Genomic DNA, 24390 nt, shown 5'->3' with positions numbered 1-24390 from the left:
ACCGGCTGTGACTCTGTAGCATCTTCTAGGCATGGTCTTAGGTAGAGGAGGTAATAGGATTCTAACCAAATTCAGGATTCTCCCTAATTCTCCATTTGAGGTGGTCCCAACTGGTCCCCGCGCGGCAGTTCCTGAGCTGGAGTACAGTGAAAGAAACATTTTCTTGCACTAATAAAATTACCTTCTCTAAAGAAGGCAATTTGCATGTTAATGTTTTGGGTAATTCTGTGCAGCTCCAGTGCCCTCAGGGCTGCAATTTCTCTCTGACAAAGTGACAAAAATAAACTCCCGCATAAAAGAGCATTTCTCTTCTTTCTCATTTGTGCTCTAAAGTGACATTCTTCATATAAGTCAAGTTGAAACCCACTTCTCTGTCTTATTTTCGACACTGATCTGCCTCCCATCACCCCTCCAAGTGACAGGCCGGCTCCTTAGAACTCCTCAGAACGGCGGCTTCTCCTGGGTTCCTGCGGAGCCTGGGCACCCCCCACCCCCTAAGCCTCCTGACTCTGGTCTTCAGTAAATCCCAGAAGGTGCAGCCAGTTAACTGGGGGGCAACCATGGAGAGGAGGGAAGAAGGCTGCATTTGGTGGGGAAGAGGGTGGCCCAACTTCCCCCAAATTGCCTATTTTCTGAAAAGAAAGAGCAACTAACAGAGGATGAGAGATTCGAAGCCTCTGCCCTCCAGGGCAGGAGACTGTTTCCCTGCCAGGCTTGGCCCCTCATCACCTAAAGATGATAGAGAAGGAAGTTCAGATTCCTAGGGTGTCTTCCCTGTGCCTGCCTGGAGCCCTTACCCCTAAGACCTCTCACTGAACCCACACAAGAGCCAAACAGGGTAGGAAGAAAATGAGGCTCCCAGGAGTTCCCGTCATGGCTCAGTGGGTTAAGAATCTGACACAGTATCCATGAGGATGCAGGTTTGATCCCTGGCCTCACTCAGTGGGTTAAAGATCCTGTGTTGCCGTGAGCTGTGGCGTAGGTTACAGAAGCAGGTCAGATCTGTCGCTGCTGTGGCTGTGGTATAGACTGGCAGCTGCAGCTCAGATTCAGCCCCTAGCCTGGGAACTTCCATAAGCTGCAGCTTGGAAGGAAGGGAGGGAGGGAGAGAGAGAGGGAGGGAGGAGAGAGAGAGAGAAAGAAAAAAAGGGAATGAGGCTCCCAGAAATGAAGTGAATGAGCCAAGGTTGCCAAGCACCCGTAAGAGGCTGACCCTGGATCTGACCTTAGACGTGTGTGATGCAAACCCTGAGTTCCTTCTACCCTAAGTGGATACTCAAGGCATTCTCATAGCATCAGGGGCCAAAGCAGTAGGAAGGGAGGAGAGGACTGACATCTACCCAATGCCAACCATGTGCCATGCACTGTGCCTATGGGTTTCTTTCTGTGTGTGTGTGTATTTGTGAGACAGTGCAGTAGAATGATTTTTAAAAAAAAATTTTTAATTAAAAAAAGTTTGGGGTGCAGCGGGAATAAATCCGACTCGGAACCATAAGGTTGCAGTTTCCATCCCTGGCCTCGCTCAGTGGGTTAAGGATCTGGCATTGCTGTGAGCTGTAGTATAGGTCGCAGACATGGCTCGGATCTCATGTTGCTGTGGCTCTGGTGTAGGCCGGCATCTGTAGCTCCCATTGGACCCCTATCCTGGGGACCTCCATGTGCCACGGGTACAGCCCTAAAAAGCAAAAAAAAAAAAAAAAAAAAAAAAGTTTTGGCCAAGCCCATGGCATGCAAAAGTTGCCAGGTCAGAGAGATCAAATCCAAGCCACAGCAGTGACAACACCAAATCCTTAATCACTAGACCACCAGAGAACTCCAATTTAAAAAAAAAAATTTATATAATTTTTAAAAGTTACTTTCCATTTACAGTTATGATAAAATATTAGCAAAGTTCCCTTTGTGGTGCAGAGGGTTAAGGATCCGGGGTTGTCACTGTAGTAGCTCAGATTCCTGCTGTGGTGCAGGTTCGATCTGTGGCCTAGGAACTTCCACATACTGCAGGTACAACAACAAAAAATGTACTGACTATATCCCCCATGTTGTATAATACATCCTTGAGCCTGTCTTACTCCCACTCCCCACCCATGTGTTGCCCCCCCCAGCTGGTAACCACTAGTTTGTTCTCTAATCTGTGGGTCTGCTTGTTTTTCATTACATTCACTAGTTTGTTGTATTTTTTAGATTTTCTAAAAGTGGTATCATATAGTGTCTGTCTTTATCTCTGACTTACTTCACTTAGCATAATGCCCCCCAAGTCCATCCATATTGCTGCAAATGACAAAATTTCCTTTTTTTTTTTTTTGGTCTTTTGGGGCCACACAAGTGGCGTATGGAGGTTCCCAGGCTAGGAGTTGAATTGGAGCTGTAGCCTCCAGCTCACACCAGAACCACAGCAACATGGGATCTAAGCCATGTCTGCCACCTATACCACAGCTCACAGCAACGCCAGGTCCGTAACCCACTGAGCAAGGCCAGGGATTGAACCCGAAACCTCGTGGTTCCTAGTCGGGTTCGTTAACCACTGAGCCACAACGGAAACTCCCTCCTTCTTTTTCATGGCTTAGTAGTATTCTATGTACACATTCATCCGTGTGTGTGTGTGTGTGTGTGTAATATTCACTGTCATCCATTGATTAGTTTATGGACACATAGGTTGCTTCCATATATGCCTATAGAGTTCATTCAGTTAACAGCTAACAAGCACCTGCCACCTGCCAGGCACTGGTGGTGATGGCAGGTGCCAGGACCAATAGGACAGACCCCCAGGCCCCACACCCTGGACCACACAGTAGCAGAGACAGACATTCAACACAGAAACACAGAAATCAACAAGTCATCACATGTTGCAATGAGTTCTATGAAATAAAATAAGTTTTAAGGAGGATAGCAGAGAAGACCTAATTTATATCAGGAGGAGCGTCAGGGAGATCTGTCAGTAAACGTGACCTTGGAGATGCGATCCGTGTGCTGACCAGTGAGAGGCTGAAGGTGAGGGCGCTTGTGCGGAAGGGGATGGGGGCTGGATCTTACCTGTGCTCACAGCAGGTTAAGGATATGGGTTTGCTGTTGGAGAGCTTGAAGCAGAATAGGAGGCTCGACTTGTGTTTCTAGAAGGTCATTCTGAATGCAGTGTTGGACCAGCCAGGAGGCTTCGTGGGAGTCCAGGGGGTGATGGCCCTGCAGGCTGAGGGGTGGGGAGGTGGAGGTGAGGAGCAGGGTGTAAAGTACTTGGGGTGTCGGAGGAGGGCGGGGACTAGGGGAGAGGAGTTTCTGCAGTGGCTCTCAGACTTCCCGCTGGAGCAACTAGGTGGGTGGAGATATAATTTATTTAAATGGGAAGGACTTGAGGAAAAGCAGAGCCGGGAAAGGAAGATGCCAAAATCCATTTCTAACAGGCTCTTTGAGATGCTAATGAGACACCCCAGTGGCAAAAAAGCAGTTGGATATTTAAATCCTAGGGAGAAAGAGAGAGACAGGCAGAGAGAAAGAGAGACATAGAGAAGCTGAGCCCAGGTGGAGAGCCCTGCCGGACCCCGCGCCCAGGGTGAACAGACCAAAGGCAGCAGAGAACAGGAGAGCCTGAGCCAGGGCTTCCCAGGAAGGGACAGAGAAAAGCAGGGGAGAGAATGTTCAGGGAGAGAGTTTCCATGGGATCAGATGCAGAGAGGGAGCCAGCTGAGAAGAGGGCAAGGGAAGGTGGCCAGTTAGTTGGCAAGAGCAGCTTGGCGGTGAGGTAGAGAATGGACGGCGGGGAGGCTGCGGAGACAGTGCCTGTGTCAGCATCCCTTTGGGAACTGGGGCCAAACAGGGGGCAGAGATAGAAAAGTGACTCATGAATGCAATGGTAAGGCAGCCTTTTAAACGCCAGACCAGAGTGTGCTGCTGCTCAGTGGGCATGATTTGGGAGAAGGGCAGGCGCCAATGGTTGGAGGCACCCGGCACTGACACCAGACTACCTGCCCCTCCTCCTTTGGCAACGTTCCTGTCTCTCCCAGGCCTTCATCTGCTTCTTCCCTTGTCCTCCCTCTAACCTTACCCACTCCCATCCAGGCTCTCTCTCCTGTCCCGTCTACCCCGTCCCCTCTGTCAGATGGGGGCTCGAGCAGCTCTGTATCCACCTGCTGGGTGGTCAGCGAGACTCTGCGGAATTGAATTGCTATGGTTGCTGCCTTATAAATCGTGAACAAGACTGTCGTGAGGAAGAAGAGTTAGATTTGCTCTCTAGAAAAGTGGGGTCAGCGGGGAAGCTATGCCCATTTCAGCTCAGAGGCAGAGAGCACACAGCGAGAAGGGTTCTCCTGGGGAGGTGATGAGACCTCCCCATTACTCGGGGTGGCCAGGCCAGGGCTCAGTGACCACCTCCTCAATGTCAGGGAGGATGTCTGTGGCTCAGTACCTTGTGGGGAAACCACGGAAAGCCAGAGACAGGACCAGAAACCGCGCTGTTTCTGCTGGTCCCTTTCCTGCCCCTCTGAGTGACCCTGGTGCTGGGAAAGCAGAGTCACAGATCGGGGCTCCCCCGAACCCCCCCCCCCCCGCCCCTCACCATCACCTCCAGTCTGTGGGGTTCCGGGTGAATGTCCTTTTGCCTCCATCCCAGAAGTCTGTAAGCGTCTAACTATCAAACAACCTCAGACTGGGAGTTCCCCTTGGGGCTCAGTAGGTTATGAACCCAACTAGTATCCATGAGGATGCGGGTTTGATCCCTGGCCTCGTTCAGTGGGTTAAGGATCTGGCGTTGCCGTGAGCTGTGATGTAGGTCGCAGATGTGGCTTGGATTCCTCATTGCTGTGGTTGAGGTGCAGGCTGGCAGCTACAGCTCCAATTCAACCCCTAGCCTGGGAACTTCCATATGCTGCAGGTGAGGCCCTTAAAAGCAAAAATAAAAATAACCCGAGACAAAGGTGGAACCCCACACCAAAGGGTGAAAGAAGGGTCTGAAATGCACCTGTTCTGAAGATGAGGCGAGAGTCGCCCCCGTAAAAAGCTCATCTCAGTGCCTGATACATACAAACTGCACCATATGCCACCTACTCTTGTTAATTCTTCCTAAAGAATTAACACCTGAGTGGTGTTATGATCCTGTAAGTGCCTGGGTTGTGTGATCTCTGAGGTCTTTTCCGAGCCAGAGGTGGTGACCCTCTTGCTGAGGGCTATGTGTTTAACCTCAGAAGGTTCCATTGGAGCCGTTAATCCCACCAGAAATGTCTGGAATAGCACCAAGGAAGTGCAGGAAGTGGGTGACCAGCCCCGTAGCCCGGTCTCCCCAGAAGGTGACTCAGGGACTTGCATCCTTCACATGGTGGCATCAGGGGTGACACTGGCTGAGACGGGGGCAGGACCTCCTGGCCCCTCTGCCCTCTGCCAGCAGCGTGACCTGTGATTAATGAAATGATGGCACGGCTGCTTCCATCTTTGGTTATGTTTATTATTTGGGTGCCTCAGGCATCTGTGGGTAATGATTTTTCTCCAAGGCCTATTTATGGCTCATTCCTGACACTTAGTAATTTTTCCAACTAGCCAAGGACAAAGGCGATGATGACTTCTTGTTGACATAACGCTTAAATGCAATGTCTGCCTGTGCCCCATATCTGTTCCTGAGCTGTGGGGGAGGGGCAGGAGCAAGGGTATCCCTTTTGTCCCTTAAATGGTGGGCCTTGAGGGGCTTCCCTCTGGTTCGGGGAGAGGTGGTATACAGGAACGGTGGCGGTCCCCAGACCGTCATTCCAGACAGTGCAACCTTGGGTGTAGGAAGTGTGACCTTGAGCAGGTGGCTGGGCCTCTCTGAGTTCGGCCCTCTGATCTGCACAATGTGGACTAGCAGTACCACCAGCCCCCTCAGGGCTGCACATGCACAGAAAATGCACAGGGCAAGCCCTGGTGGGCGGGGCATCCTCAATAGCTGTGGTTTGCCATTTTAATTATTATTATTTTAAAAACATTCAGAAGCCACCATCCCTCCTCATGCTTCTGGAATCCTGAGAAACAGCCCAGCCCCCCACCCATTTTACAGGAGGGGAAAGTGAGGCCCAGAGAGGGGGAGTGACAGGCCCAAAGCCACGCTGTACTCTGGGGCAGAGACCACATGAGAATCCAAACCCCCTCAGCCCCCTGCATGACTTTTCCTCCTGGAATCCCAGGCAGTCAACTTATTAGTTCCACAGACAATTTTTGAAAGCCTGCTCTGTGGTAGCTGGAGATGCAGACAGACTTCCTGGCCTCGAGACAGCCCTGTGTGGAGACAAGTGGCCGGCTATCTGCAATAAAATAAGAAAATGATAAAGGCACTCTGGGCGGAGGGAGCTGGGAGTGCTGACATCAGAGTGGGCAGGTGACTGGTATTTTTCAAGCGCTGTGTTGGGCTTTTTCTGGGTGGTGCCTTGTTGAAAGCTACCCTAAAAACAAAAAAACTGGAGTTCCCGTTGTGGCTCAACAGGTTAAGAACCTGACTAGTATCCATGAGGACACAGGTTCAATCCCTGGCCTCGCTCAGTGGGTTAAGGGTCCAGCGTTGCCGTGAGCTGTGGTATATGTCACAGAGGCAGCTCAGATCTGACATTGCTATGGCTGTGGTGTAGGCCAGCAGCTGCAGCTCCGATTTGACCCCTAGCCAGGGCACTTCCATATGCCACAGGTGCAGCCTTAAAAAGAAAAAAAAAAAATTAAAAAATAGAAACGAAGAAACCAAGCCCTCTGGGGTAAACTGGCTCCCTAAAGACCAGATAGCTAGTAGGTGGCAGAGCTGGGACCCAGATCAGCCCATCAGTCCCTCTTCCACGAAGCCAGATGCCATCTCATGGGAAATGCCCAGGTTTCATGCCATGCGGTGGAGCCCTTTGAGACCCCAGCCCCAGGCCTGGAGGGACCATGTAGCCGCAGCTGGGGAGCAGGCTTCAAGGCACCCTGAGGATGGAGAGAAGACACATTCTTGTGATGAACTGCCTTGGAGTCAATGCAGCCTTCACGGATGGCCCTTGTGGGGACCATTGTACTGCACAGATAGGAACCACTCAGCTAATTCTAGTCAAGATCATTCAGCTTTATTTCCCACCAAAGGTTCCAAATGGAAAGCTGGTCTGCTTACACATTTAGAATTCCACTGTGAGACAGACACATCTATTCCAGGTGAGTCAAAAGAAAGAGATGTAAAGGCTGGGGCGGGAGAGGGAATTGGTGAGTGGCTCACCGAGGCTAGCACCCCAATATTTTGAAATAGAATTACTAGCGAGGAAGCGCAGGTATTTTTGAGAAGGGAAAAAGAAATATCTCATATTCTGTCTAGGGTAATATCCCTGGCTGTCGACAATGATTTGGATTTAATTATATCATATATGCAAATGTGCGCTGTAAACGATAAAATAATACATAAATGTCAGATGTTAAGAAAGAGCGCAGTGTCAGAAAAAGACTGGATTTGAGAGTCAGATCGGCGTGGGTTGAAATGCCACCTCGTCCACTTAGGGGGACCTTGACAAGCCACTCAGCCTTTCTGGGTCTGCTCCCCTCAACTGCAAGTGGGAGAATCTTTGTAATAATGTCCTCTTCTGAACCTTTTATTCCGAGGGAACCGGATGAGAAAATGGATATTCTTTGTAAATTGGCAAGTGCTATGCGCATGTAAGGTATTATTCTTGTTTCCATCCTTAAGCCCCAGGATAGATGAGCGGATTATCACAGAGCAGCCACTAGCGCTGTCATTAAGTCCTGTGTTTGAGGGCCCCTCCCTGGGCGTGGAGAGGAGAAGCCTTGGGGCCAGAAGGAGCCCCTGGGTCCACCCTCACCAGGCTGACTGACAGAATGAGGCCAGGTCTGGCAGGAGCAACATCCCAGGAACCAGGTGGCAGTCTCGGCGAGAGCTGTGCATATGGCTACACGGGAACATTCCAAAGGCTGCTTTCTCCAGCCACATCCGTCAGCCCAAATGAAGTTTCGAAAAATACTCAGCATCGTATCTTCAGAGATGGGGGGGGCGGGAGGGGGTGCAGGTGGGGAAAGCCAGTTTGCACAGCCCTGCAGATGGGACCACACCTTCTTGCTGGGACCACACTCTTCTTGCAAGCCAGGAAGAGAAATCCAGTGTGCCAGGGTGGGGTGGGGGGACCTCCCTCTCGCTCCCTCAAGGTGGCATCACTACTTCCTTCTAAGGGTCTGGAATTAATTCCCTGACTCGGCCATCTCTTCGAAGGCTCTCGAAGCAGCAGCGGAGTAAAGAAGTTGCAGGAAGGGTCCTGGGGTCAGCCACCTTACCAGCCCTATGACTTTGGCAAGCCTCTTGAATATCAAACAGGATGGATGGTAACACTCGCTTCATGAGATTCTGAGAGACCCAGTTAAATAACCTAAGTGCAGCCCTCAGCCCAGGGCTTGCACGTGGTGAAGAGGGCTCAGTGAATACTAAATGCTATTGTCCATTCATCCCTTTTAATGTGATGGTCACTGATGCGATGTGACCAAAGAGATGCTTCCAGCTCCCAATCAGAGCTGCAAGGGGTGTCCCAGCCGGGCTGTGGAGGAGCAGGAAAGAGGTAAAGGATTTCTTATGTTTTTTCTAAGTTAGCTCAAGTAATCTCAGTGATTTAGGAAATGGTAGGAGAGCACCCCAAGTACGGGGTGTACCTCAGCAGAATCAAGCAATGGCCCGGGATGGTATGGACTGAACTGCATCCCCCCAAATTCATATGTTGGGGGGATAACTCCCCCAAGTGTGACAATATTTGGAGGTGGGGCCTCTGCAGAAGTAATTAAGGATAAATGAAGTCATAAGGGTGGGGCCCTGATCTGATGGGACTGGTGGTGTCCTTATAAGAAGGGACACCAGAGAGCTGGCGCCCTCTCTCTGCCGGATGAAGACACAGCGAGAAGGCGGCTGCCTGCAAGCCAGGAAGAGAGCCTTACCAGAACCAAACCATGGGGCACCCTGGTCTCAGACTTCCGGCCTCCAAAACTATGAGAGCATAAAGTTGTGCTGTCTGATCCACTCAAGCTATGGTGTTTTCTTGCAGTATTTGGCAGCCCAAGCAGATGAAAATGGTGGTTAAAGTTGGGTGGTGGGATTTCAGAGGCAAAACTTGTCCTGTGCATCCCCAAACGTTCCTGAGTCCCCACGGCAGGGCTTAGCCCAGTCCTTGGTTCCTCCAAAACCATGTTCTTCGCTTGTTTACTCCATTGCCTCCTCGGGAGCCCTTAAAGCCATGACCGGGAGGGAGCATTCACTCCTTAAAGCCATGGCTGGGAGGGAGCGTTCACTCCCAAGGTTTCTGATCACCCTTGTGAAGGGCTGCGGTTTCAAGTGCCATGTCTGGGGCCTCATGAGACAGCATCCGGGGAATGGAAATGGGAACCTGAGTTTCTGGCAAGGTTCTAGGTTATTTTATGCATAAAATGTCTGAAAGCCAATAGCCTTGAGGGGGAAGGCCAGTCCCCTCAGCCTGGTGTTGGAGTCCCTCCTTCCTGAGGATGCCCAGCTTGCCCTCACACCACATCCCACCCATCACCAGACGGCAGAGCCATGGGCACCACCCAGAGGCTCTACCCAGCATCTCATCACCCCTCACCACCTGCTCCACTGCCTCCTGGTCCAAACCACTCTTAGTCCTCACTTGGACCAGCACAGCACCCCCTTAATGGGACTCCCTGATTTCTTTCACATGTGCCCGTGCCACCTGCTGTCAACATGACAGCCACCTGACTGTGTCACTTGGAAACTTCTCAGCGTGAAACCCAAAGTCCCACCTTGGCCTGCAGGGCCCTGGTAGCCTGGCCCGCTAGAACCTTTCAGGTCCAGTCTGCTCCAGAACAGACAGAGAAGGGCAGGGCCTCTCAGAGGGCATCAGAGCTCTGGCCCCCTTAGCGGTCAGGCGATGACGCAGGAAGGAACCAGGAATGTGTGGTTTCTCAGAAACCAAGGGAGGACTCGAGGCAAAGTTGGAACAAATTCCTTCTTTTCTAGTCCCATCATTAGTCTTTTAAAAATAAACTGATTGAGTCTGTTTTCAATCAGATTGTCTAAAAAGGCAGACATTTTTAGCCCAAAGTCAAGCTTCTCCCAGTTCGGGGGCAGGCCCTTTTGTAAGCAAGTCTCTTTTTGCAGATGGGCTCAGAGTATGAACAGACTGAATTCAGCCATGGGGGAGGAGGGAGGGATGGGTTCTCAAAGTAGGTCTCAACTGGCAGCCTCACCTGGGAATGTGTTAGAAATGCACGTTCTCAGGCTGCATCTCAGACTTTCACAACTAAGACTTTGGGTGTGGGGCCCTAGTCTGTCTTCCAACACACCCTCCAGGGGACTCTCAACAGAATCAGCCATGCCTGAGGCCTGGGTTCAAATCCCAGCCCTGCCACTTACCAGTATGTGACCTGAGGACAAGCTATTTTGTCTCTGGGCTTCAGTTTTCTCATCTGCATAATGGGAGTTGTATTAAGTATCAGAACATCAGGCATAGTGTACCTGACTCATACAAAAGTCAGTAATGTCCATTCCTCTTCATTTCTCTTCTATTTTATATATATATAAACTTTTTATCAAAGTAGAATATGCAGAAAGTTTGCATTGTGTTTCTTCAAAATAATGTCTTCAACTTCAAAAAGTTTCAAAGGTTTTATAATTAAGAGCAGCCACCCCCACATCACCTCTTTGCACCCTCTAGAATTTCCCGTTGCTTTTTTTTTAAGGCCATACCTATGACACATGAAAGTTCCTGGGCTAGGGGTCAGATCAGAGCTGCAGCCTCCGGCCTACGCCACAGCCACAGCAATGCCAGATCTGAGACACATCTGCAACCTACACCGCAGCCCACGGCAACGCCAGATCCTTAGCCCACTGAGTGAGTCCAGGGATCAAACCTGCATCCTCGTGGATACTAGTCGGATTCTTAACCTGCTAAGCCACAACAGGAACTCATGTTGCCTATTTTTAATTACACATGTTTACTAGAGAAAAATCAGAAAATGTAGACAAGCCAAAAGGAAACCAAGTATAACCCATTAAACCCCACTTCCCATTTTAGAATGTCTTCCTCCAGGTGATTTAGCCATGCTTTTTTTTTTTTTTTCCTCCAAAAAATGTCTGCATTGTATTTTTTCTGTGCGTTCTAGCTCCAGTCATAGTTTGCCTCCTCTTAAGGGAAGGAAGCGAGTATTCGTTGAGTGAAAGGTGCTCAGTCATCGCTATTCAGAGTGCGCCCCAGAGACCAGCAGCCTGGGTACCACAGAAAGCCTGTCGGAAATTCAGTGTCTCGGGCCCCAGCCCAGGATCTGCATGTTGATGAGGCTGTGGTGATGCTCAGCCTGAGGGACGGGGTTGTGGCTCCCAGAGCTGCTCAGACTTGCCGTCCACGAGATGCTCCTTACAGTTCTGGGCAGGTGACTCGAGCCAGAATGTAAATGATTGCAGCTCCCTTTACAGAAAGACTTGCTGCAGAATAACTGCCAGCCGGACGAAACCATGTGATTGATGCGAAGGGTGATTTACATTCTGGCCCGAGTTCCTTATCTTGTCAGAGACCAGGGACACGAAGTTCCTGGACTTGGCGCTTAGAGTAGTGCCCTTGGGATTACACCCTTGGGGAGGTGGGGGCGGGGACTGCACAGGGTTTCTCTGGCTTCAGATCCTGGCCTCTCCATCCTGAGTGTATCAGACCCTCCTACCGACTGTGACACACACACACCCCTGGCCCAGGGTTGGTGATCAGGAAATATCTGTCTGTCTCTTCATTTAGACTAAGGCCTCCATTCTTCTGTGTGTCTGCCGGCACCAGGCCTCTGTTTACCTTAAAAGGGTTACTGTTCTCTTTATCAACTCCTGTCAAGACCAAGCAGGGGACTTCCAGATCATCTGGAATTGAGAGAAGCTGAGCAAAGAAGCTTTGATGGACTTGGAAAAAGACAAACAAACAAAAAACAACCCCCCCCACCAAAAAAAAAACAACTTCTTTGCTCTGCTCCAACAAGTTTCCCACACAAAAAAAATCTCTTAGCTCCTAGGGTCCGTATGTAATCCAGTATTTACAAACTCCAGGTCAGGCTTCTGCCTGCAGTGACAGAGCAGGTGACTAACCCATCTGAGTTGGGAAGCAAGGCCACTGGGAAGATGTGGATTAGCAGGGTGGGAGCTGGCCTCATCTAAAATACCATGTGGGGAGTTCTCATTGTGGCTCAGCTGTTAATGAACCCAACTAGCATCCATGAGGACATGGGTTCAATCCCTGGCCTTGCTCAGTGGGTTAAGGATCCAGCATTGCTGTGATCTGTGGTGTAGGTGACAGATGTGGCTGGGATCCTGCATTGCTGTGGCTGTAGTGTCAGCCAGTGGCTACAGCTCTGATTGGACCCCTAGCCTGGGCACCTCCGTACGCTGTGGGTACGGCCTTAAAAAGATGAAAAAAATAAAATAAAATGTGGCATTTGGTCCAGCCTCAGAACCACCTTTCTCAAGGAGCCCAGGGGATCCCATGAGTTTGGATCCCAGAGTTCATTTTCGCTAGGACATTGGGAAGACTTGGAAATTTTCATGCAGCACAACTTAGTTCAAAGTATTGGGAGTCAGAGTTTGAGATTCCAGGTCACAATCCTCTGGCTGTGTGACTTCAGGGAAGTTATTCGACATCTCTGATTGTTAGTTTCCTCACCTATACAATGTGACATCATAACAATGACCTCTCCAAGGCACATCTGTGAAGTGCCTAGCACAGACCTATTCATTCACTCACTTGTGTACTCAGTGTTGTGGTTTGTGTGGGGGTTGAAAAAAGAATTTCCAGCATAGCGAGGTGAAGAGAAAGAAGAGTTTATTGAGATAAGAAATGCTGGTAGCACAGCAAGATGACCACCTGATAATCAGGGAGAGCTGACCCTGAGCACATGGTCATGTCCAAGGAAAAAGGAGAGAGGAGGGGTCTTAGGATGCACTTGCTGGTTGGTTGGGGCATATATTGCCTCTAGAGGGGCGAAGTGCAGAGTGGGCCACATGCCTTTCCTGGTACAGGGCAGAAAGGAGTAAGCCAGGTTGCTCAGGAGGAGCTTAAGAACTCTGTTAACAATTGCAGTGGGACAGAAGGGGTCATAAGGTCTGGTCATTTTTATCTTGGCCAGAGGCTCTTAGAGTTTATCTCATTGGAGAGCCCTTGAAGTCCCACACTCAGTCCAACTACACTGGGACACTGTGGTGAGCTGGAGCTCACAGTCCAGCAGGGAAGCTAGAGGTGGTCAAAGAACCACACAAATAAACATTGAAGACACTGCAGTAGATGTTACCCCCCCCCCAAAAAAAGTGCAAGAGGCCTGTTCCAGGCGCCAGATTTAATCTAAGGCTCAGAGGAGATTTTACTAGAGTAAGTGATTTTTCAGCTCAGGTCTCAAAGATAAGTAGGATTTTATGAGGCAAAGTAGAAGAAGAACATTCCAGGGGTGTAGTGGGGACTCCTATTAAGACCTTCTAGAATATAGGTTTTTTTTTGGGGGGGGGGTCAGGTATATTTTACTCTTTGAGCTAAAATTTACATATACCAAAATGAACACATCTTAAGGTACAATTTGCGGAGTTTTGACAAATGCACGCACCCATCTAACTGACACCTCTCAGGATATAGAACATACAGATGACATAGAATGTCACTGTCATACTGGGCTCATCTTCCTACCCTTTTCCCTTCTGATAAAAGTAGTGGGCTGGGTTTTAATGGGAACATTTTATGGGGGAGCACAGGGCTAGGTTTAAATCCCAGCCCTGCTGCTTTCTACCCAGTTGACTTTGCCAGGGTCTCCCCATTTCTCTGAGACTCAGTTTTCCCATCTGCAAAACAGGGTTCATTGACCCTTCTTTACAGGGTTGCTTAAGGGTTGAATCTGCAGGTGGTTGCGAATGCCCGCTGGCTGGTGCCCAGCAGGCAGTCTGAATCAGCCCTGTTTTGTTTCCAGAATGAAAGCGCTAGGGGGAAAAAGCCTGGTTGAGCCACCTGCGCACATAGCCCCTCTAACACACACTGGTCTCTCATCCACAGGGATGTGCCTGCAGGCCTTTGTGGAGGCTTTCTTTTACCTGGCCCAGAGGAAGTTCAAGATGCTGCCTCTACACGAGCAGGTGGCCTCGCTGATCGACCTGTGTGAGTACCACCTGTCCCTACTGGATGAGAAGCGCCTGGTGTGTGGCCAGAGTGGCACGTCGGGGGGCCGGCCCCCTCACAGTGGCACCCCTCAGGAGGCTGCCTCCACAGCCCAGCTGACCGAGAGCCATGGCCCACCTTGCACAAACAGTGCCCACAAGCTCTCCCGTTCCAGACATGCTCTGTCCTGAGGGCCGCTTGGTCCTCCGGGATGAAGATGGAGCCCTTCAGGGCCCAAGAGACCCCCAGGTCTCCTGCCGGTGGAAAGAAGGCATGATGCTGAGAATTCCCGCCTGCAATTCCTGCTAATCGTCTCTACATTCTGCCAAGAGGCTGCCTGATTCTTACCCGCCCTCCTCCCCGTGCCTCTTGGTGGCCCACCTGTTTGCGAGCCGGCAGCGGACATATGATACCCAAAACATGACAGATGGCATCTTCTATTCTGGGCTCACGGGAAGCCACAACCAGGATGAAACTGCTGTGACTGGGGCAGGGGGCACCAACCAACCCCAAGACTGAGAGCCGTGGAAAGGAAAGGACTTGAGGCAGCCAAGTCAGGGGCTGCCAGGGCCTTGGAGAGGATACAGTTCGAGTCCAGGAGCATCATGTTTATTTCCTATCACCTGTTCTGTGAAAACTAACTGGAACTATCCAGGAGGCGTGCGCGACTCTCCCACCCCCATCGTGTGCTGCTACGTGGGTGTAGTTAACAGACTGGCCTCGCTGGTTTCATTAGCTTGCCTGTTGCTGCGGTGTTCGATGAGTTATTTATTAAGATATGATTAACTAAGGGGGAGCTATAGAAGACTAAGTCTGTAGGAGCCGGCGGGAGCCTCTGAGGTCATTCTGTCCCATTTTGCTTGACCTTGATCCCAAAGCAGGAGTCCCCCAAGTCACATGGCCTCTAATGGGAGCCCTCAGGGGTGGGGCTTCAGAGGGGAGGGAAGTCAGACCTGCGTAGGGATCAGAGCAGTATCAGGAATCAGGAAAAGGGGAGCCTCGCTCTTCTTCCACAAGACCCTTTCTTCATCTCCCTCCATGTCCCCCGCAGCCTCCCTCTCAGAAGGGAAGCCCCAGGGGCAGCCAAAGGTAGCATTTGGGGAAATGGCCGCAGGCAAGTCAGGGTCCAGGATCCACTGACACCAGGCAGGCAGGAGACCACCCTTACAAAGCCAAGCTCCCCAGAGCGTTGTTGGATTTGAAGCTAATGTGGTTCTTTCCACAGGATCCTCCTTAAAGGACCCTGGGATCCTGGGACAGGGCAGGGGAGAGGAGCTGACCATCAGGCTCTGAGTGAGGAGGACGAGGGATCTTGAAGGCATTATTTAGCACGGCGCCTGACACACAGTCAGACTCAGAAAATGTTCACGCGTGTAGGGGTGGGGGAAGGTCAATGGCAGAGGTGTGTCCTAGACCAGCACAGATGTCTTCCTTCTCCCAATTGTCTCTTCTTCTTCCTCCTCAACATCCTTCCCTGTCTCTGATCCAAGTCCCCTTCACTCCAACTGGTGGGAGTGGTTGAGTCAAGGTCCAACAGAGAGCCTGGTACATCACAGATGCTCCAAATTGTCTGTTGAAAGGAATGGCCTGGAAGCACCCCCCCCCGCCCCCCAGGTATATCGTTCAACCCAAAGGGAAGGTTGTTAATCCAGGATGGTTCCAACCACTGGCAAGTTGTTTGATGTGTGTGTTTGGGTGGGGCTCTGTTAATCCTTACCCTCCTTCTGGCCAGAAGCCCCCTTCTTTCAAGGAGTGCAATCTTCAGGTTCCAAACCAACCAAGCACTTCTGAATTTTTAGGGGGAAAAAAAAAATCAATAGGCTGAATTCCAGCTACTTTGTTTGGGGCCACGTGGGAAGTCAGCTCCCAGGGTGAGGACCATCCTCTGCCCACGTTTTGCACATCATCTGGAGGCAGGCTGCTGGGCAGGCCCCCCCACCCCCGGGGCCACTGTCTGGAAGGAGCCCTCCAGGGCAAGCAGGGCCTGCAGTGAGCATCAGGAAAATGAGGCTGCCATTTTACCAGAGGCCATTGAACAGGAAGAATCAGAGGCGGCTCCATTACCAGAGTGAGTGATGAGAGGCTTCCCCCACCCCTTAGTGCCTAATAGGAAGCCCCGCTGTGTTTATCCTCTTCGGTAATTGGCTGCTCGTTTTGCAGCGTGTAATTGAAGTGATGGCCAAAGCTAGCGTCTCCTTCCTCCTGGAAGAGAGCTGCTCCAGGAGACGCTGAGTCCCTGTGCTCTGCCTGTGGGATCAGCCCTTCCCTGAGAAGGGTCCTCTCAGGCTCCATCCCAGCCTCTCCCCCCAACGCCCTCCTGCCTTTCCTCCTCCTCCTGATGCCCCCATGCACAGTCCATCCTGACCTGTCACTGTTCACTGGCTGAGTCCCTGCAGGGCCAGCACTGAGAGTGGGTTCAATGGACAGATGAAATCAGGCTGGGGCTGTTCCAGCTGCGTGCATCCCTGGGCCACTGCCCCTCTCCATCCCTGCCTGCCGCGCCCCTTCTGGTGTACCAAAAAGCATCCTTCCCCCTTCATTGCTGGCCTTGTCTCCTCCTTTCCTCCGTGCCTCCCAGGGGAAATGCTGGCTCCTCCGTTAGTATGGTCAGGAGCTCTGACTCCACAGCCTGGGCAGAATGGAGCCAGCAGTAGGTGTTTGTAAAGGCGATTTGGATTAGGTGTAGCCGTTAGCTGTGATGGTCCCAACAGAACCCTCCCCATGGGCCTGGATCCCTCTTATTTGTCCTCCATCTGCTCTCCCAGCTCAGACCTCATCATCCCTTGCCTGCACTTCATCAGTCTTTTGCTTCTTAGCCCCTTCCACCCATCTTCCACCCCCATCAGCCCAGAAGGAACAGTGAGAACCAGAGAGCTGACCCCACGATCCTCTAATTCAGTCAACCCTCCCTCTTCCCAGATAAAGCCCAAGCCCCTTAACCTGACATTCCAGGCTCCCCGTGATTCCATCCTTCCTTCCTTTCCATCCTAAATCCACACTCAGTGCCCCCGCGCCCCGGGGCAGCCTCTGTGCTCCCACGCGCTTTGTGTCTGCTGTTACCAGAGAGAATGTGCCGGTTCCCACCCCCGGGAGGGTCACAGGGCCGGACCTGCTCCGGGTTCCCGCCCTTGCTATCCCCTCTGCTATCCTCTGTCCAGTAGAAACTTCCTTATCTTTCAAGGCCCGGCTCAGATGTCCCCACTGCAGTCCCCCAAACAATGAACCACCCCCTCCTGCTTGCGAGAGCCTGAAGAGTCCTTGTTATCACACTGGTGCTGTAGAGTCACTGCCTTCACTCCCACCAAGCTTCGAGCTCTTTCTCCGTAGTCAGGCAGGTGCCGGGTTCATGCTGGCCGCTCGGGCACCGAGACGTGGCCCTGCAGGTGTAGGTTGGGATCATAGGACTTTTTAGGGGGCCCAGGCCAGGAGACTGAGCTGCAACCCTTGTCCCCCTCACCCTATGGATGCCCTGATCTGTGAGCACCTCCATGTCCCCAGAGAGTGGGCGTGACAGCCATTCCGGGACCCCAGCAGACAGTGGCTCCTCTGACCCTGGGAAGTCCCTCTGTGTTCCTTTGTGCCCGGGCTCAGGTCTGGGCTGAATCCCCCATGGGCACCCCCATCTCGTTCAGGCTTGGAGACCAAGGGCCCCTGGCTGGATGGTGGTCACCCTGGCTTCTCCAGTGGGTGTCCAGCCTGTCCCTCCAGCCCGGCAGCCTTGGTGGGAGCGAGGATGGGGGTGGGGAGGGGGTTGGTTAGTTCAGAGCAGATAATCCCGATGTGAATACAGTGAGTGCGACCACTTTGGAGAGGAGCCCAGACGTTGGCATGGTGTTCCGTGCCTTTCTAGAACCAATCCCTTTCCCATGTGAGTGTAGCGACATCTATTCGATGCATCACAGTTTTACAGAGTCCTTTTTCCTCCATCCTCTCATGGGATCCTCCCAGCCACCCAGCAAAGGATGAAGACCCTCTTTTCTGGGGAGACTGACTCGCCCAAAGCCCCACAGCTGGTGGAAAGCAGAGCCCAGCCCCAAATCTCATGCTCCCTTCTCAGCCCCATAGCTGTTCTGCATGACGCCTCAACGCTCCTACAACCCAGTGGGGAGAGGGTTTTGGCCCCATTTCCCAGACACAGAAACCCATGTCTCAGGCTGGTCCTGGGGCTCCCGGGCTTAGCCTGGATCTGTCTGATCTGCTTGTATGAGCCGAGCACCCTGGGGGTGTAGGCTCCGTGGGGTCCGGGTTCCTTAGCTGCACGGGGAGGGGGGTGACAGGTCCTCTCTCACTTTATCTCTGGGAGCAGAAGACAAGAGATGGAAAGCATAATAACACATGAGAGCGTTTTGTAAACCCAAGGGCTGCTGGAATGCCGCGTTATCTTCAGACGGGCTTCTGGTTTCCTGCAAAGTGTCAAGGAATGAAGGGAAAAGGTTCCTCCTTGAATGTTGTAATCCATCAAGACAAATGAAGGCGGAACAGTCAGCTCCCCTCCCTCCCCGCCCCCCTTCATCCTCACATATCTGAAGACAGTCACAGGGTGAAAAATGGTTTCTGCTGCTCCCCTGATACCTGGAATTTGCCGTGTGATTGACAGAGTATTACTCCAAAAGAGCTTACTCTTTTTTTTTTTTTTTCATTCTTCTATTAGTGCCCCAAACTCCATGGCCTCAGCATCAAGAACTGGGCTTGAATGTTTGGCATCTGAGCCCCTTCCCTCAAAACTCAGAAATGATGAGCGGCTCAGCGCTGTCCTCCTCTCCCAGTGAGGCAAACTCACCCGTCTTAACCTAAAATCCCTCTCACCCTGATTGATATTTTTGCCAATCTCCTATTGAGTTTGACAGATGGGAGAGAAATTTTTCCCATATGGTATATGATTTTTTCCCTCATGAGATAAGTTTGAATTTTTTTTTCTACCCCCAGGGACAAAGGAGCTTTGTAGAACAGTTAACATATTCAGCTACCTCCGTCTCTAGTACCCAAAAGTCTTGATTTGTCTAAGCTAGAAAAGCCACGCAGCATATTGCTTGTACATGCACGTGTGTGTGTGCACACCCGTGCACATGCACACACACACACACACACACACACACGCATGCACTGAGCACTATTGAGCTTTGGTATAAAATGGCAAAATTACTGACGTTTTGCTCCTTTCTGGCAAATTGCTTCTGAGCCTTATTTAGAGAGCAGAGGAAATGAGGGGGTCTTTGCAGCCCTGGAGGAACATAACAAGCTCACCAGGAGGCTTGTGGAAACATTTCCTCTGACATGAAGGTGTTTGCTAAGATGCCGACCAGGACTGTGGCTTCGCGCCACCTCCCCCCGGGCTCTTCCCGGGCTGCAGAAATAAGCAAGGAACTGGGCAATGAAAGGAGTCAGCAAGGCTCTTTCCCTTCAGAACCTCTTGCATCAGAACAGGAAAGTGAGGAGTTCCCGTCGTGGCTCAGTGGTAACGAAACTGACTAGTATCCATGAGGATATGGGTTCGATCTCTGGCCTTGCTCATTGGGTTAAGGATCTGGCATTGCCATGAGCTGTGTGTAGGTTGTAGATAACTGCACCTTCGTGGCTATGGCTGTGGTGTAGTACGCCGAGGGCTATAGCTCCAATTCGACCCCTAGCCTGGGAACTTCCAAATGCCGTGGGTGTGGCCCTAAAAAAGACAGAAAAAAACAAAACAAAACAAAACAGGGACAGCAAGAATCCCAGCAGAGGCCCTGAGAGGTTGTGGGAAGCATGGGGGTCTTTGGCTGCATCTGTTGTTGTCCATGGACCCACTGGTCTCTTCACCCCCTGCCCTCTTCCTGGCCTGCCCAGTGGAGATGGGGTCATAGCCAATATAAAGAGCCTGACATGGACTTGGCATCAGAAAGTGTGTTAACAAATGTCCTCCAAGAAAAGGACCAGTCTCGATACACTTGAACCAGACGGATGCCAGGGATCACTTCCGCCCACCTCAATGGCCCTGACAGGCCAGGCTCCTCCAGGTCTGGCAGGAAGCCCCACACGCTCCTACCCGCCTCCCTCTGTGGGGGCTCTGCTGCTGGGCTGCTGCTTCTGCCTCTTAAAAGCCTTTAAAACTTCTTTATTAAATTTTCATGGCGCATAAAGTCAAGGTTCTGTTACTTGGCCTCAGTTGTCTTGGTAACTCTGTAAAATGCAATAATAAAACAGAGCTGAGCATCGCCGAATCCTGGCCCTTCATAGAAACGGCTTCCAAGCACCGCTGATTTCTTCTGTGTGACAGCAAACCCACTGGGGTGGACAGGGCCTGTTCGTTTTGGGGTCAGCTGGGGAGAAAGGGGATCCTTTTAACTTTTTTTCTCCCCTAATGGCGAATGGTTGCCTGGGGCGCTAAATATTGCCTCATAACCTGTGAGATCCTGGGGGAGATGGAGGGAAGGGTTTGGAAAATCCCCCAATCCTTGATCCACTGGGGTCAGTCTCCCTGAAGGAGGGAGTGACGTGTCCCTAGAGTTTGGCCACCTGGCAGACACTGGCGGGGCGCCTGCCCTGGGGGCTGAGGGCGCCAGGCTGGGCGGGGTATGTGGCAAGCTTCGCCCCCATGGGGAGGCTAAGGGCGCAGGGCAGCTCCCTGGAGAACTGAGCCTTTCAAGCACACCAAAGAGGCCACCTGGTGCTGCTGGCACAGCTGATGGTTTCATCCCTGGGTGCAGAGGCCCTGCCCCCCTCCTAGCACCACCCCTGGCCTTGACCCTGTGGGAACGCCCTACATCTGCTCTGAAGCTTTTCCAGCCTCTGGACCACTTGGTGGAAAGTGAAAGGCAGATGGCCTTGAGTTACAAATAAATTGGGGTCCCTGCCCCCTGGAAACCGCTGCCCAACGGCAGCAGAGGGGTGTCACATCCCACAGCCCCTCCACAGTGAGGCTCTGTCACCTCAGGAACTCCTTGGTCCTTTGGACCCCTTAGGTTCTCCATGTTATGAAACCTTCAGATCCAGCACATACCTTGTGCTCCAACTCTGTGCCAGCACCTTGGTCCTAGACTCCTGGGCCCGCAGGCCATGGCTCAGCCCTGGGGCAGAGCTAGCACCCTGCTCCCTGCTGAAGAAACCCAGGTTTGCCTCCCACGGTCCCCCCGCCCAGTGCGGAGGCTGCCCCAGCCACGCATGAGGTTAGCACTGCCTTGGCCCTCGGCCACCAGGCAGGTATGCCTTCCAGGGGCCTTTCCATATCGCTGCCTCCTCCAGGAGTCCTGGGCACAGGTGGCGCCCCTCAGGGCTCAGACTCCACTCTGTCTTTAACCCAAGCAGCTCCAGCTTCACCGCTAATAACGGGCTTTGTTATAGGATTGTATCCATGGTCACTGAATTCCAGAAGCCCAGAGAAGGGAACGATGTTCTCTAATTTCCCCAGAATTTAGGGACACGAGCTCAGGCCTCCTGAGCAAGGGAATCTGAAGAGCAGAAGCCAGCACCAGCCTCTAGTTCAAGGCTTTTAAACTAGATTCCAGGGTGCCCAAGAGTAGCTTGGCTGTTCTGTTTTTTGGGTTTTTTTTGTTGTTGTTGTTGTTGTTGGTTTTGTTGTTTGGTTGTTCTGATTTATATATTACAGCAGCATGTAAGGAAAAGGCTTCAAATGCCATTGTCATCGTCACCTCCAATTTTTTACCTGTGATAAAGCCAGGATCCTGGGAGAAGTAACTTATTTGAAGTCATGGCCATAGCAGCCTCCTCCCCTAGCCACCTGAGCCCAGCTGTGGCTCCCACTAATGCCCCAGCCACTTGGGCCCTGGAAGACATGCATCATGCTGGCAACAGTGACCCACTGCTGGACAAATTCACCTGAGGGCCCAAGGCAGGAGCTGGACTGTCCTCTCTCACCCACCATAGAATGGTTTTGGGGAACTCAGAGACCAGCGCTGGGGTCATTTCTCATGTGGCTCCAATCATCAGATACTCACCGTGTGATGTGCTCATTCTCCCTCAAGATCTCCTGTGGGCAGTTACAAAGATCTGCTCTGAGCCCTTTCTGGGGACAGTGGCTGTGGCATCAATGGATCACTGGGTCTCTTGCTAATGGTGATGGCATCAAATAGAGCCCAGACTAGCAGGTGAAAAGTCTGCGGGTATGGCCCAGACCCCAGTTGCAAGCAGCCACTTACTTGAAGCCTCATGTCTTAGCTTTAAAAATCCTGTGTATATTGCCTTGGGCTCCATATTATATCCATGTTTTAGTCAGGATGCTGACTCATGGGATGCTGAGATAACCCCCAAGTCACAGTGGCTGAATACCTCTGAGGTTTATTTCTCACTTGTGCAAATCTGATGGGGGGGTCTGGGGGCTCTCCAGAATGATGCCCCGTCATGCAGAATCCAGGCAGCTTCCTCCGTCTTCCCTCAAGGACTGCTTCTCAGTTGCCTTTGAGAAGAAGAGAAGACAGGAGTATTTCAGGAATGGGTTGTTCAGGGAGTGCTGACCTCAACACTGCCCACACGCCCATGGCCAGAACCTGGTCCACCTGGCCCCAACGTAAGTGCAGGGGATGTTGGGAAATTCCTCCTGTACCTCCAAGTTGAAAAAATGAAATGGGACTTGGGTGAACATATAGAACCATTTTGCCTCAACTCATATTTGTTTTAATATAACAATGCCTTACTCCCCTTCGACTTCAAATAAAATTGCTGCTCCAAGAAAATGACCATGTTTGCCTTGGAGCTACATGGAGCACCCCGCCCCCATCGCGTTTCCCCCCCCCCCCCATTTGAGAAGCACAGAGGGATAGAGGGCACGTGCGTTTCCAAGACTCCTGAGCCAGGGGATTCTGGGAGTATCTTTATCCTCCCACCAAGAAAGCCCATCCTAGGCTCTGTATTTGGCACAGCTCGGCTCAGCTCAGCTCTTGCAGCTCAGCTCCAGGATCCTTGGGGAGCCTTCCCAAGCCCTGGGAAACACAGTCCAAAGCTGAAGTTTCCCCCTTGTGGAGGAGAGGGGCCACGACTGGGTCCCAGACAGAGTGTCTGCCCTTCCCAGGCTGGAGCAGAGCCCTCAGTCCAAGGCGCTGGGGCCCTCAGGCCTAGAGACATGTGGTCCAGCCAAGCCAGCTGCAGCTATCGGCCTGCTGAAGAGGTAGGCCCTGCACAAAGCAGGCTCAGGGCAGGGAATCCAGTGGCATCAGGGCTCCTCTGGTGGCTGGTGGAAGCTGTGTCACAACATAGGGCACTGGGGGTGGGGGAAGTGTAACCACATCCCTCATTCACGTTTCCTGAGCACGTGCAATGGCCCGACCATGCCGGGCACAGGACACACATCAACTTGGATGTACAGTTGTTGTTAGTTCATTTAGCCCAAGAAGCATGTTCAGGAAAAGGATACAGTTATTATCATCCCATTTTACAGTTAAGACAACTGAGGTTCAAAACTGAGGTGAAGTGACTTGGCTGGGAAATGCTGAAGCCTGTTTGCGATCCCAGCCTGGTGGAGCAGGCACCCCAGAAGGTTCTCCTCCAGGCTGTTGTGATGGGCCCCCACCCCTGCCTTCAAATGGTAGGTGAGTCCTGCCTAGGGAGGCGCCTGAGAACATGCAGAAGTGGGAGATTCTGGGAGAGGCCTTGGTAGCAGCATGTCAGCAAACGCTTCTCTGAAAAGCCCTGGCATGTGATAAAATCCTCAAGGGAAGGCCTCATGGGTCTCTGCCTCCTGGAGGCGCCCCAACCCAACTAGGTTCTCAGAATAAGGACCCCTTGGGAATTGGCTGACTAGGCAGCAAAGTGAGGGCGGAGGGGTCCTGGGAGGCCGGGTCCCCATAACTTGGGCAGGAATGTGCCAGGCTGTGTGGGCATGGGAGGCCAGTGGAGAAAATGGGGACAATGTGTGAGGACCAACTTTGTCCCAAACACTGGGGTCACCCCAGCCATCAGGTGACAGCCCTCCCCTTCTACCGCCAGTCACAGGAGACCTTGAGTCCTGAAGAAGCTTCACGCCTTGCCCAAGGCCACAGAAGACTGCCCTTCCCGGCCCACAGGCCACCACAGAGACTCTGAGGTGGGACAGGAGGCAAAGGGAAGCTTTATTGCAGGTCAGAACGTCCCAGGACTCCAGCCACCCACGCGTCATGACAACCAGAACCTCTGCTCTGAGCCCAGGGTTTCCGGTCTGGAAATGACACGCTCGTTTCAGCCTTTTCTCTGTGCTCACATGCTGTGTGTGAGGTGACACCTGACGGGCAGGGAAGGGGCAGAGAGGAGCCCTGGATGCCGGGGCCAAGCGCCCTTTGCTCCACGGCCAGCCAGGAAATGTTCGCACACATCCCATCTTCTTCAC

At 52.0% G+C, this 24390-nt stretch overlaps 1 protein-coding gene across 5 annotated transcripts in view; it reads left to right on the top strand.

Moving 5' to 3' along the window:
- Positions 1–20315, top strand: part of TTLL11 (tubulin tyrosine ligase like 11) — a 294081-nt gene extending 273766 nt beyond the window's left edge. For all 5 annotated transcript variants that reach the window (XM_084994791.1, XM_084994777.1, XM_021068337.2 and 2 more), the window contains one exon: positions 13998–20315. In XM_084994791.1, coding sequence (XP_084850917.1) covers positions 13998–14290 — 293 coding nt within the window. In that variant the 3' untranslated portion in view covers positions 14291–20315. The remainder of the gene's footprint in view (positions 1–13997) is intronic.
- The last annotated feature ends 4075 nt before the right edge of the window (positions 20316–24390 follow it).

The sequence above is a fragment of the Sus scrofa genome, chromosome 1, assembly GCF_054392235.1.
Source record: "Sus scrofa isolate SSC_HxYL_T2T_F1_AM1 chromosome 1, Sscrofa_HxYL_maternal_Yorkshire_Landrace_v2.0, whole genome shotgun sequence".
NCBI lineage: Eukaryota > Metazoa > Chordata > Mammalia > Artiodactyla > Suidae > Sus > Sus scrofa.
The sequence above is the reverse complement of the archived record's forward strand: the minus strand, read 5'-3'. Positions and strand labels throughout refer to the sequence as shown.